The sequence below is a fragment of the Malaclemys terrapin genome, chromosome 3 (assembly GCF_027887155.1).
Source record: "Malaclemys terrapin pileata isolate rMalTer1 chromosome 3, rMalTer1.hap1, whole genome shotgun sequence".
NCBI classification, from domain to species: Eukaryota; Metazoa; Chordata; order Testudines; family Emydidae; genus Malaclemys; species Malaclemys terrapin.
Window position 1 is genome coordinate 106,239,631 of NC_071507.1, and position 14,362 is coordinate 106,253,992.

Genomic DNA, 14,362 nt, shown 5'->3' on the forward strand with positions numbered 1-14,362 from the left:
AATCCATACAATGGGCATGATTGTTATTTACCCTAAGGCTCCTTATCCTGACATTGTAGTATGAAAGTGTGGTAGTTTGGATGACACAACCCCAGTGAGTTCATTACTCTATTTATTACTAATTAAAATTACTATCATTTTCTTCCTCTGAGTTCACTGTTCTTCACTAGTGAACGTGTTGCCCTTTACATCTTCCATATTCTAACTCGAGTTCTCTTTCTCTTTAGTTAGGTAGCTCCAGGCACTTTAGTGATATGCGTACTATGAAATAATGAACACAGACACTGACTGGTAATAGAATATTGTTAATATCAAAGAGCACAGCATAGTTTGCATATACAAATGTGTTGGGAAGAATGTGTGTTTAATAAAACCTGGTTTTTACATAAATAAAACCTCACACACACACAGTGTGTTCAAAAAGATATCCAATACTGGCTAAACTTTGCATGTATTTTATCAGCCGTGTACATGGCAGGAATATAGCTGTAGCCATTAAACATTTTAATAGAGTAAGTTGACATATTTTTTCAAACCTTTTTCTAGACCGTACTCCGTTATCAAAACATTAAGGCCATATAAAGTACATGATTCCAATGGGTCATTATGTGTTGGGTGGAACTGCAAGTGGTAGGAAAATATTGGCTATGAGAAGTAATAAAAAAAAAAAAGTTACCCTTTCTGAGGGATCAGGCTGCAGGCTGGAATAGCATTTCATGAGGTGAGTAAATAAAATGTTAACTGCCTTTATGGCTGGTAGCCATTTTAAGGAGCTCCTGAGTTTCTTCTGTCTGTTGACGGACTTGCTCAAGATACTCCATCAATTGACTCTGGCTGAATGCAGATGAAAATTCTGGATCTGAGAACAGAGGAAAACCAGGGTATGATTGTCCAGCCCACATAACTCAAGTGCTCTATCCACAAACACATTCTTCCCTTTACATTTCTTTAGAAATTAGATTTTTTGTTTGCACGCTAGATAGAAAAGTACTCAGTTGACTCATTATTCATGATACAAATGCGCTATAGTTTCCCGTAAAGTCTATACTATGTAAACAATATTTCCTTACCACACAAGGGAGAATGGTGACTCTATCGTTAGCTCCTCACCTTTGTGGGAAGGTTTGTGTGCTACTTTCTGGTGATCCAGATGCTCCGTGCTCAGATGCCTGAGTCCAGCGTTTAGAATAGAGTCTCCCACATAACGACGACGGAGGAAACAACTCAGCTGCTGAACTGGCTGACAGTTCCTATTTTCTTTTGTTTTTTACTATTTTGGAAGCAAGTCTTTCACTTTCTTTCTACTTCCCCATCCCCCCAAAATACTATGAAAAATGTTAAGAGGCTCAATCAAAACTAGTAGCCCTAAAATATGAGACCTACTAGTTTTAAGTTGGTTTGGTAGGCATTCCTGGTCAGACATTTGAGAACAGAACAGTGGTACCTTTCAGCAGTCTACATGCTAAGTAGTTTGAATTTTCTGCATATTGCAATCCTCGTTTTGCATAATTGGGTAGACGTGGAGAAAGGCTTGTTGCTAAGCCAAGTTATATTTTAGGCCCATCAGCCTGGAAAAATGTCCATAAATAAAGCAGCAAAATGGTGGTAAAGACAGACCATTATTCATTCTCTCCTTTCTTGTGCTAAGGATAATTTACTGTTAATGAGTGAAAATGCAATGAACAAGCACTAACCAGGAGGTTATTGGGTGTGTTCTTTGTACATTTTGACATTTTTTTAAGACAAAGAGCTAGTCTGGTTCCATTTGGACAAATAGCCATGCACAGAGCTCCTATGTCCCATTGACAGGCTATACTTTCCCAATAAACCCTGTTCCTTTTTCAGAAAGTAAAACGGCACCAGTTTGCCTTTATTTTAGAAAAATCATTTTGGTAAGTGTGTCTTAAGAGCCAAGGTAATTGCTACCCCTGAGTCCTCTCTCTCTCTCTCTCCTTGATTCGGTGAATAGAGCTAATCCCCAGTCGGCAGTAGCACTGTCAGGTACATTTACTGTATGTGAAGCTTTGTTACCAGGCAGTGAATGTATTGCATTGATGTCAGTGGACTTGGCAGAATTCAATTTTTATTTGTTGGTAATTTTGACAGACAATATCAATGTTTATTTTAACTTTTTTACATTATTGATTTATAGTTTGAGTTGTGCAAAATTCTGGGGTTTAAACCTTCTATTTTTATTGATTTAAATTTTCACAGTTGCTGGAAATGATGGGGGAAGGTTGGACAGTTATTATTTAATGACAGTCACCATTGATTCAAAACATTAAAACTTTATAACCGTTAAAACACACATTGTCAATATCACGTCAAAATATACAAAGTAAATTTCCTTAAATCAAACTCCAATACTTTCTCAAACAGCATTTTTTTCTTTGCCTATCTGTAAATTTTGATTATTATCTCTAATTTTTTTCATCGGTTTGTGTGTGCACAGCAAAATGGACATTTACTGATAAAAATCTAATCCTTCAAAGCCTGGATGAGCAGTTAGGATTGAGCAGTCTACAGTACTGGTAGTGAGAACTGATGAATCAAGGGACATACCTTCCAGTAATTTTCCCAGCGTAGAAATACCCAGCTGCTGAAAGCGAATCTCTTGGTGGCTGAGAAAATTCATGAGGTAGCGCTGGACTTCCTCCAGGTGGCATTTCAGCAGAGACATCACTTTATCTACATCAATGGGGGTAGGGTGAGAGAGGCAGAAACAATTTAAAGTGAGCACTTATTTGTTATGGGTTTCATAAGGCAACATTTTAAATCAAATGAGGAATTTGATGCTATTTCAAAATGTGTGTTGACTCAGCTATTTCCTCTCCCCTACCCAACTACATGCGGCGTTCCAATTGTAATTGTAATTCTTGCTCCATTTCTGTTTAATATATATATATAAATCCTATTTTGCAAGTTGAAAAGATCTAAATTTTATGGAGCAAGTATATTGGGCACACAGGTATCTATTCTCTGCAGATGATGCAATGCTCTGTTCATTATCCCTCACTGTAATTCAGAGATTACTGGATAAATGCTCAGAGGCCTGCTTTCCTGAGTGTTCCAGTTAAGTTATTCCAGAACTAAGGTAATTTTGTTGGCTCAAGAAGGCTCTGATGGTCAGTGGATGGAGTTAAGTTAAGTTAAACTTCTTGAGCCAAATAATTTCTGATGTAACTTCTTTGTAACGTAACTCCCCTGCTACCTACTCTCAACCATATTATATGAACTAGAGTACTTTGTAGGTGGGCAGGGAGAAAGAAGACTGATGATATTTCCTGTCTGGAATATGTTCAAAATTATTTCCTACCTCCCTCCCCTCGCCGCCCCCCCCCCCCAAAAAAGGTGAGAAATGCCATACACCATCCCATCCTCTTGCTCATCTTGCTTCAAGGTCCTTGATCATGTTTCTCACAGTGACACACAGAATAACCACTGCAGAATGTGCAAGACCAACTAGTAGCTGGTTGTAGTGGTTAGAGCAGGAGACTAGGCACCAGAGCCTCTGCTGGTGTAAATTGGTATGGCTCCATGGAGTAAAGCCTAGGAATCAGTACCCTGAGTTCTATTACTGCCTCTGCCATGGATTTACTATTTGACCACAGCTAAATCAATCTTTCAGAGCTCAAGTTTCCCCTTCTATAAAATGGGGGCAGTAATACTTATCTAGCTCACCAAGGTATTCTGAGGCTAAACAGTATTTGTGAAGCATTTTGACATCAGATGAAGTGTGCTATGAAAATGTTAATGACTATTTAGTGACGGAAGGCCAAACCCTTTTTGAAAAGACACAGTTGACATTTCACTTTACACAATATAAATGTGTCAGAAATGTAATTAAACTCTATGCATAACATTTACCATGACATATCATGCGTCGGACAATGGAGGCAGCTTGAAATGATGTCTCTGTATGTTCCCGTTGCCCAGCCAATCTCACTAGGCGCTTTATCAGGGGTTCATTCATCCATTCTAGCAAATGTAATGTGGCACCTTCTGGGAGACAGGAAGCAACAAAAAGGCTACATAAAGACATGCGAGTAAGCTGTAAAAAACCCCAAGGGCTTTAGAAATGCATCAACCAGAAGCCCAAAAGCCAGACTGTCTAAACAGGATAGCCCAACGCCCTTTGCACAGCTGGAGGACCAGAATGAATGCAGTACTTTTCAAAAGCAACTTCTGGGACCTAGTACCTAGGACCCACAGCTTCAGGCTGTGAATTCAATGAAAATTTGGCCTATAGAAAGACTGATAATTTTTATAATGTGATTCATCTGTTCAGAACACATACCGCTTTATGTGAAACAAAGCCATTTGGCATGGTGGTCTCAACCTGCCCAGTCACCACTGGGTAAGTGTCCACCTCACAAAACTAACTGCCACCAATCAGCAACCTTGCTGGTAGTCACAGCAGGGAGGCAGAAACACTGAATGGCCATGAGACTGAAATACCCTCCCAATCCAAAGGTGTCGTTCCGGGTCATGGTTGTGGCCTATTGAGGGGCAGGGTGGGAAAGTGTGTACTGCTCCTCTCGCACCCACCGCTGCCCTCCTGAGGGTAAAGGGTTTTCATCTCCAGGACTGTCTGTTTGGAACTTCTGACCTACACAAAATCCACATGCAAACATTAAAAAAGCAAAAGCAAAGTCACTTTGCTTTTTAGCTTTTCCCTCTTGCTAACTGGGTCTTTGCTGCTATAAAATTAATTATCTGAAATTAATGGAAAAATACATCAGGGTCACAACCAGTGGAATCACAGTATCATTACAATTAAAAACACATAAGCCAGCTACACTAGCAATATTAGACAAAGTGAATTTTGAACAGAGCAGTTTTTAAAAGCTGAAACAGTTCAATAGACAAGAATTCAAACAGTTCTCCCACCAGTGGGATCAGTCTACGCTCACTGAAGTTAATAGCAAAACTCCCATTGACTTTATTGGGAGCAAAAATGGGCCCTCTGTGTGTGTGCATGTGTGCATCTCTTTTTAGCAATAATGAGAGATGTGTGCATGCTGTGAGATTAGGCTGCTTCCTATGTGATTGCTCCCTTACCATGCGTTGCCAGCTCACCAAGAGAACATGTCACGTAATGAAGAGATTCTTCTTGAATTTCAGTAGACAGGATAGCCTGGAGGAGTCCTTCCACACATGGACTTTCAATGATTCCCTATGATGAGAAAGAGATGATATTTAGCTCTTTTACAGTGCTTTGTAACTTCCAAGGACTTCACAAACATGAACTAATTTGTAGAATACAGAGGATAAAATGGGTCAGTGCTAACAATTGCCACCTGCTTACCCATAATAGACAAGATGCATTGTGCTGGTGGGAGAGAGGTCAAGCTTGACACTCATCTTGTATTTTCTGGGGCCATCCTGATTTTGACAGAGCTGTCACACAAGCTCTGTCTATGGGATGGGCACAGGACCTCAGATCACTTATAGAGCCAAAAAAACTTCATGTTGTGAGTCATTGTGTCAGGATGTGTTTTTTTATTGCAAGGTCATCGTGTGCTGATGTTTTGATGTGGACCAAAAAGTCAATATATTGAATTACCATATGCCATACAACACAGAAGCTTATTGTTTTTCTCATAATTACCTCCACATTTTTGACAACTTTCTGGCATTCAAATGCTCAGATCTATACAAGATATTTTAGGTGTGGTCTTACCGGAGCCAAACAGCAAGACTGTGTTACTTCTCTGGGGTGTGACATGATGGCTCTCCATATGCAGCCAAACCTTGCAATGTCATATCGCATTGTGAATTGCTTAAACATACTTTTGTGCATCTACTTCCTTTAAGGTGCAGTGTGGGGGAAAAAAGCTTTTAAAAAAATTAACACATTTTTCCAGCCAGTGATAACTACCTCCAGAGTGTCATGGCCCTTGGGGCTTAGAAGGATTTAGGACACCCTGTGGCAGAGAACTGTGTATCCAAGGAAAAAATTTAGTAAATGTGCCATAGGATGCTAATGCTATTGTGATGTTTTGGGCCATTAGGACCAGACTTTAGTGCATACACAGTAACACTAGCATCCTATGAAACTTTTTAATAAAAGTTCTTCCTTGGATACAAGTTCTTCTAAACCCAAGGACCATGAAACCCACCCTCTGCCCTAATTTTCTCACTGGAAGAAAATCCCATTGGCATGGCTAGGCCACAAGGATGGGTTTAGACCACTGGAAGAGGTTTGAGGAACCATCATTTCAACCTTCAGATCCTGGTCAGATTTGGTGGGTCCTACCGGGTGGAGCTCCTGACATGCAAATGGGCAGGAGTTCCTTCTCTCAGCTGTGAGAAGGTAACAAGAGAATATCTGGATTCCTCGCTGCACGTAAAACAATGATAGCGGGGAGAGTTGTGATGGCTTGGTATCTGTACATGTCTGTAATAACATGTGACCTCCAATTGACAGCATAACCATCCTTGTGAAACATGTGACCTACATTTTGAGCATGTCAGTGTAGTTTTCCCAGTTTGGACTTTGGTAAGTGCCTGACTGGAGCTTTACAGCATATGAGTTAGTAACATGATAGAGAACACAGAAATCTTATCGAAGGGCAGGATCTGCTCCAGCTCCAGTGTACCCTCCCTGGCCTAGGACTCACAAATAGGTGTGAGCACAGACTCGGGAGAGCGTGTATGGGCTTTTTGTTATTTTTCCGTAAGATCTGTAACTCCTGTGTGCTTCAAGGATAAAAGTTACTGTGATTTTAGGGACTCCTGTGCAAAGCCTGTGTTCCTTACTCTGCCCTGTAGTTCCTGGGAAGTTAAACTATAAACTGTGGTGCCCTTGGCAAGGTGGAACTATAGGGGGCATGAGTAAGTGACTGGGGAGTCTGAGAAGTCTCATCACTGGTTTCAGCACCTAGAGCGGTTGGACTGTGGAGTCCCGCCTCTCAAGGAAGGGTGACAGCGTGTCTACATTGTGGAGTGTACCTTAGCAACCTAGCGCTACAAACAGTGTCTGAACTGTGCCCAAACCCTGCTGGCTTGGTAGCTGATGGGATCCAAAGGTTGGTTCCATTACAACAGACTGGTGACCATGCACTAAAAGGGGATTCAGCCAGGTCTGTAACAAGAGTTATCACCTAATCAGGAACTCATAAAAAGGGCAGAAAGACGCATCTTCTCCAGAATGCAGGAAAAGGCTTTCCGGGGGAAGCTCTCTACAGCTGTCAGGAAAGTGGGTTATTCCTAGGCAAAGCAAATGTATATTAAGCCATTGAACATAACTTTTTGTATAAATTGTTTCCTGGTTGCCCATAGGGTGAGGGGGACCAGGTTAATCAAGACTCTGCTGCTATTCAAGTTCAACCACAATACTTGTGTACCCTGTTGGCATAAAGGGGGCTTTTGTTTGTTTTTGTTTGTTTGTTTTTTGTGACAAAGACTCTTAATTGGTTTGGGGGCAATTCCTCGGGGTGGACAATGGGGTCTTGATACACTACTATTAAGGTCAATGGGGTTACATGTGCATTGGGGCAGAAGACTAACACTTTAGTCTACATGGTAAATATTTTTTTAAGGTGAACGGCAAAGCTTTTATAAAATTAAATGAGCCCCCTATTCATCAAATAACAAATGCTTAGACTCAAAATGATATAAACACATCTCCTTGTAACATACAAACTTTGAAAATGAGGACCTTCCTTTACTCTTCCTCCAGGGCTTCAGTTCAGAGGCATATATTTGTCTGTTACAGGTGATAGCACAACTACCTAGAACGGCTGTGATTTGTGATTTTGGTGATTTGTAACTTCAATGCTTGTTGCACACATTATGAACTACTGGACTCTGGTCTGGCTGGGTTCATTAGAAGGAAACTGATTTTCATAATGTGAGGTTGGGGGAAATTCCCTTTTCGGCCCTAACTTGTGATCAGTTTTCTGCCTTGAACCATGAAGCTTGTGAAACCTTATAATTTTTGTCAGATACTGTATCTGAAGAGGCTGTTGTTAGACATTCAGATTTCTAATCTGTTTTAATCTTGCTAAGATATTTATCCTAATGTTCAGCAACAGTGAGTTCCATACGTTTATATCAAAGTCTTTCTTTCACATGTATCTTCCCATTTAAATGAGTGTGCTCTCGTGTTATGGAAGACAGGAAAGAGGAATGCAAGACTAGTTTTCTCTATTTATAATAAAATACAACTTTATGAGACAAACACTGCAATATAAAATAAGCTGTATCCCATGCTGTACTCTATAAAGTTAAATGAAGAATGAAAGCAGTAGGAAAGAGATGTTAAGATGCAGAAAAGGAAGGAAAGGTAGGTTTCCAGGTTTGAAATGAGATGAGTCAGTGAGGCAGGAAAATGTGTCCAAAGTTCAGAGCTGCAGAGAAGGCTCTTGCACCAGAACTAATCAGATTATGTGCAGAGACAGAAAGGAACCTAGTGCAACACAACTGAAGGAAGGACAAAGAGAGTAAAGCAGGCACAGAGAGGTCTTTCAAAAACAAGAAAAACATTGAACTGGATCAAATGGGAAGCCAGTGGAGTTGTTTGAGGGTGTGGATAATGTGATTGTATTTCCCTGTAAAAGTAGGAAGGTGGCCCGAGAGAACTGAGCCTCAATAGTAAAGGGGTGAGGAAATGAATGCATGGATGAGGATTTCATCAGAACTGGAGATGCATCAGGCAGTACCGATGGTTATAAGCAATTTGGCAGTTATAAGTAACACATTACTTTATATACCTCTTCTTTTCATTTGAATAATCAATGTTAGCCTCTTTTTAATCTCAGGCTTTTAAATCTCTCCTCATATGGATGCCAACATCCCAAACCTATGCTTCTAATCTTCAATGGCTCGTCTCTTTAGCTATCAAGAAACAGCCTGGCTTATGAGCATGAAGCCATGGAATTTGAAGGAGCATATGGGATTTGCTATATGTTAATTTATACTGCGTAATTAGAAGACTTATTGGAATGTGGTGCTACAGGCTTTTCCTGTACAGAAGAGTACAAATTATACTTACCTACTTGAAAGTAATAGATACAGAGTAACTCTAAACTTGTATGTATTGAAGCATCCTTCATCTCATGGGAAGGGATGAGTGTTATTAGAAGAGTGGCTCAAAAGCTTTGCAAAGCACTGAAAGCCCCAGGAAGAGAGCATGACATCCTATGCTAGCTTTGTTTCTGAATTTCCTCAATCACTGGCCTAGGAGAACTACAAAGTCTGGCTTTGTTTAGGCTTTTTAGACAGGAAGGAGGATTTAGGAAAGTTTCTGGAAGGAAAAAAGCAGGACTTTGGGAAACGGTTGAGAGATACGAGGCACCATAGGTGTTAGAACTAGTGGTGCTGGGGATGCGGGAGGACACGCTGGCTTGAAGTGGATGCCATCATATACAGGGTTTACAGTTTGGTTCAATAGCTCTCAGCACCTGCACTATACAAATTGTTCCAGCACCCCTGCAAGGCTGTGTTTTCTTTTGCCTGGGGTTTGTGTACTTTTTTGACCTGGCAGTGGATGAATGGAATGCTGGAATAATATTATCCAAACACCAGGGAAATCAGATAAATGTTGGACCCCACAAATATTTAGCCACAGACATCCATTATAAAAAGGAAGGATTGTCTTGTGGTTAATCCACTGGACTAGGATTTGGAAGATGAGGATTCAATTCTCACTCAGCCTCAGATCTTCTGGGTGACTTTGGCAAGTCACTAAATCTCTCTGTGCCTGAAACCGCCCTGCTATACATATCCCTAGACCAGTGATACTCAGACTGAGGCTGTGTGATTTAATTATTAAGCAATCAGGCTGCTTCTACTACGTTATTAACCAATTCAAGTTGACAAAACAATACTTGGTCAGTTATTTTGCTGTGAGAATAATGTTATATAATTCTCACAGCAAAATGACTGACCTGTGTGTGTATAAATATGTATATAAAATCCTTCCTTTTATATAGTAAATGAAACAATGAATTCACTGTACTGTGGCTCTTTTGGGTAATGTTGATCACTGATTTGGCTCCTGAACCACTGAGGTCTGAGTATCACTGCCCTAGATGAAAAATGTAGCTATTAAAACCATGAGACTCTATCACTGGCCTGTATGACAAGTTAAATATTTATTTTTTTCCCATGACATTTAATACTATGTAACTACGGAAACAGAGATAAAAGACGCAACTTTTAATGTGCAGCATCAGATCCTGCCCACTTGTACACTCCTGGGAATTTTGCCACTAACTTCAGTGGGAACAGGAGCAGGCCCAGAGTGTAAGACTTTTTTTGCCTATGAGTTTAAAAGCCATTCTTTGGTGTGAGTAACTCTTATCTGACATAGCTGGAAGTGCAGCCTTCCAGTGTGGAATTCAGTGAAGAAAAACTGCTACTCACCTGTATGGTTTTGCAAAGGCTCAGATTTTTTATGATACTGGCAGTGTGACCAACAATGCCTGGGTCCGTTGGGTGAGTTAACAATAGCATCCCCAGGTTCTGCAGCACCTCTCCATGCATCAGAGCATCCTGCAAGAGCAACAAGCCATTCAATCACTGCTGATAATGACAGTGCTAAAGCATCTGATGTGATTCCATGTTATGTCATGGGTAGGACTACCCCAGCTCAACTTTCAGCTGTTTTAAACTAGCTGTAGTTTAGCGCTGTCGTTCTCAAATTGTGGTCCATTGACCGCTCCTGTTACACATAACATATACTAGTGGTCTGTGGAGAGGTGGATGGTCCGATGGTACTGGCTGATACTCCTCATTTCCAGCTGACAAATCCTATCAAATACTTATAAAATATTACAGTGCCAGCTCAGGAATACCTGTAGTAAAGGGAGGCATGCGATTGTGACTGAGAAGGGCAGTGCTCTGGGTAATGGTGAATGGAAGAGGTAGGTCATTCAGCAATCTTTACATTAGACAGATATGGTCAACTTGATTTGTTTTAAACAAACTAATTTTTGTAATCAGTTTGTGATCAGGCACTTTTTACAATCACATTCCTGAAATTCCTTTAAAAAAGACCCTGTTCAAAATGGTATACTGGTTTCTCTGCTCTTCTATTGATATTTAAAGGCCTTTCAGAAAGCTTACCCCTTGCTGAACTTCCAGGCTTCTCTAATACCAGTGGGATCGGACCCTAGCTCCAAGTTTGGAATTGTTGGCCACCAAGTCTCCCTGGTATTAATATGAACTTATATATTGTTTTTCAGTAAGGTGAACTGGAGGGAAAACTCTCACACTGACTTAATCGGTTTTGGATTAGACCCATAGTTGCAAGCAATACCTAAGATCATATTGTAGCTAAAAGGTTAGCAAAGAAAACATTTCTCTGTTCTTTCAGTCTGTTTGCTTTGGGCATTTGACAGTACTTTGTGTAGAGTCAGTAATGTACCTCTTTATTCATACTGTTTAGAAACTGAGGCTTGCTAGCAAGGATGTACTAAATCTTTAACCCGGCATACGTACGGAGATGAAAGACATTACACTGGAGTTTTGGAAATGTCAGGCTCCTTGAAGCAGCATCAAAGTTAGATGTCTTTAAAAATCAGTTTAAATTGCATCTTTCCTGATCTGTAGGTTGTTACAAAAGGGGTATTTTATTTTCACTTGATATTGACTGACATCTTCAAATGCATCCATTCCAAACACAGTCACAAGGTGAAATGCTGAAGCAAAACATGAAAGAAGACAAATCCAAAGTACAGCACGATGGTTAAACTCGGGGAACAAAGTATGACTTAACAAGCTCAGATGTCTACGTGTTAGGTTTCAATCAGGATGTGGTATGTACAGATATATGCTTGTGAATTTCACTAGCGATGTCTTTCCCTGTCTTCATAGACACAACTCACCTAAGCTTAGCTAGCTAGAATGCGTTCAATTAACTGTAAAGACAATTTTGGATACGGTAGGTTTGACTCTTTTTAACCTGTGTAACTCTAATTGACTTCAGTGGAGCCACTCCCAACTTACATCAGCAGGAGAGGCAGCTCGGGCCTTTTAATTGAGTGCAGACCAAAAATGAATTCTTACAGTACATGAATGGGTCCACTGCCAATCTTTCTCATACATGTAGGATATACATCTGATCACTATCCCATCTGATGGCAGGCATTAGAACACTAAATTCTGATGGGCCTGCAGTATTTTGCAATTATATGTGTGAGACGCAGATTTCATTCCAAGTTCATTATTGTGATCCTCTGTTCAGTGAGGGAGAGCCACAGAGGCAGCATTCTCAGTAGAAAATGGGTGAACAGATTCAGATGAGTATTGGCCAAACTTCTTCCCCAGACTCAAACAGTTGGAAATGAAAAAAGATCCTAATCCACACTGGTCAGAGAAACCATTCCAGCAGCAATTATTTTTATCGTTTTGATACCTGACCTTTGTAAAGCACTCTGAGATCATCTAGTGAAGTGTGCTAGCCAAGGATAAATATTATTCCCATTTTACAGATGGTGAAACTGAGATGCAGAGAAGCAAAGTTACTTTGTGTCCTAGAACAAGTTAGTCAGTGGCAGAACTGGGACTAGAACCCATGTGTTCTGAACCCTGATCCCTTGCTCTAACAAACATGGCTTCACCTCATGCTGAAAAGGCCTTTTATAATAACACCCAACCTCTTTCTTAGGGCTTTGGGACTGGATTGCTCTTGACAGAACTGAACAGAATTCTCTTTGCAGTGGGGAAGCTAATTCAGTGTTATGTTGCATGCTCACCATGAGCCAATGCAATGGCCAAGCCAGTGAATCACAGAGCGGCTTTCTATTAAGGAATGAAGCCTCCATGAAACATTCCATCTGATCAAATCCACGGTAACTAAAGGGAAGATAAATTTTACCCTATTGTATATTGGCCAGTATTTGTAATGACTCAAGCATTACTTCATTTACTTGTAAATGTTAGCTTTGTTCTGTGGTTTGTTTTCCTACTGCTGTTCCCAGGGAACAGTCCCTCTAATTCACTCAGAATTCAGACCAGGCCAGAGAAGGAAACCTTGAAAAGAGCTGAAAAATAGGCTAGAAAGGGTGAGGGGGGAGGGAGGGAAACAAGGGACAATGGATAAGACCCTTGTCTAGATACTCAGAGTTGAATCTCACAATGCAGCAACATTCAACAGCCAGTGACAGTGATGTTTGCTCACTAAAATAAATTTCAAAATGCAAACACTTCTCACCAGAGAATATACCCTTGAGATGACATTTCACTTCCAAGTGTCCTATTGCAGACCCACATATTACCCTTCCCCTGCTGGATGGTTTGACTGTTTCATTGTTGGTGTAACCACTTTGAACCTCTGGTCATGTTGGATGCTCCAGCTGTGTGCAGACAGGATGTGATGGGGAGTTGATTGAAATACTTGACAAACACACATTTTAGAAGCCATGAAGGGGATAGGTTGTATGCATAGCCTGTGAGGGGGAGGGGAAGGTTGAACTGCAAGAGGTGCTTTCTTGGAAAATTAACAGCTTTATTACTGAGGTAAAATTCTGACCTGATTCTGACCATTGAGTAACACTTTAGTAACCCCATTGACTTCACTTATTTAAATTGTAAACTCTTTGGGGCGGGGACCAACTTTTCATTCTGTGCATACAGTGCCTCAAACAATGGGGCCCAGATCCATGACTAGGATCCCTTGTGCTAATACAATTCAAATAAATAATAAGCATCATGCCTTTCAAAGACATCATGCCTCCAGGAACTTCTGCTTGGGCAGTGCATCTTCTCGCCTTTCCCAGCACACTACTAAGTTGTAGGAGGCATAATTTTAACCATGCTGTGCTGAATGTGCAAGATCAATTGATGTACAAAGCACTAGGTCTGCAGTTCCCAGTGGGAGTTTCAAGCCAGCATGAATTTCTTTCAGTAATTAGCCACTAAAAGCCCCTAAAACAAGCCTTGGGTAGTCAGATTGTCTTGTCACTACTGTAAAAAGCTACATCATATGATAGGCTTTCACTTTTTTTTTTTTTTGCTTGACATCCTTAAACGCTAACTGACTTAAGAGATTGTTAGCTTAAAAATCCTATTTTAAAATTTCCTTACTCGTGACTACTGACACCGTCAGCTATTGTAATGGAAATTATTGTATAGATGTTGCTTTTCACTATCTTATATTTGTTTACTTTTGCATTTCTTTCTGCATCGACAAAGAAAATACCAATTTTGTTTTGTTTGTTTTTATAATCTACTTCTAATCAGTTTTGCTTTCAGGTTCTAAGGCATTAGCAATAACATTTCACCGTTTGTGGTGCTGTTTACCTTGAACAAAATAGCCAAATCTAACTAATGGGTTGTCCACAAAGGGACAATTAACACATCTTAAACCACAGCGTGGATGCTCTCATTCAGAAGTACAGTGGCCTTGTTTGCT

General features: G+C 40.4%; 1 protein-coding gene across 3 annotated transcripts in view; it reads right to left on the minus strand.

Moving 5' to 3' along the window:
- Nucleotides 1-295: 295 nt before the first annotated feature.
- The window catches only part of LOC128835017 (uncharacterized), a 52,430-nt gene continuing 38,363 nt past the window's right edge, over nt 296-14,362 (minus strand). For 2 of the 3 annotated variants that reach the window (XM_054024309.1, XM_054024306.1), the window contains 5 exons: nt 10,372-10,500; nt 5,062-5,176; nt 3,868-4,002; nt 2,563-2,688; nt 296-859 (listed from right to left, as the gene is read on the minus strand). In XM_054024309.1, coding sequence (XP_053880284.1) covers nt 738-859; nt 2,563-2,688; nt 3,868-4,002; nt 5,062-5,176; nt 10,372-10,500 — 627 coding nt within the window. In that variant the 3' untranslated portion in view covers nt 296-737. The remainder of the gene's footprint in view (nt 860-2,562; nt 2,689-3,867; nt 4,003-5,061; nt 5,177-10,371; nt 10,501-14,362) is intronic. The other variant, XM_054024307.1, reaches the window with a different exon arrangement.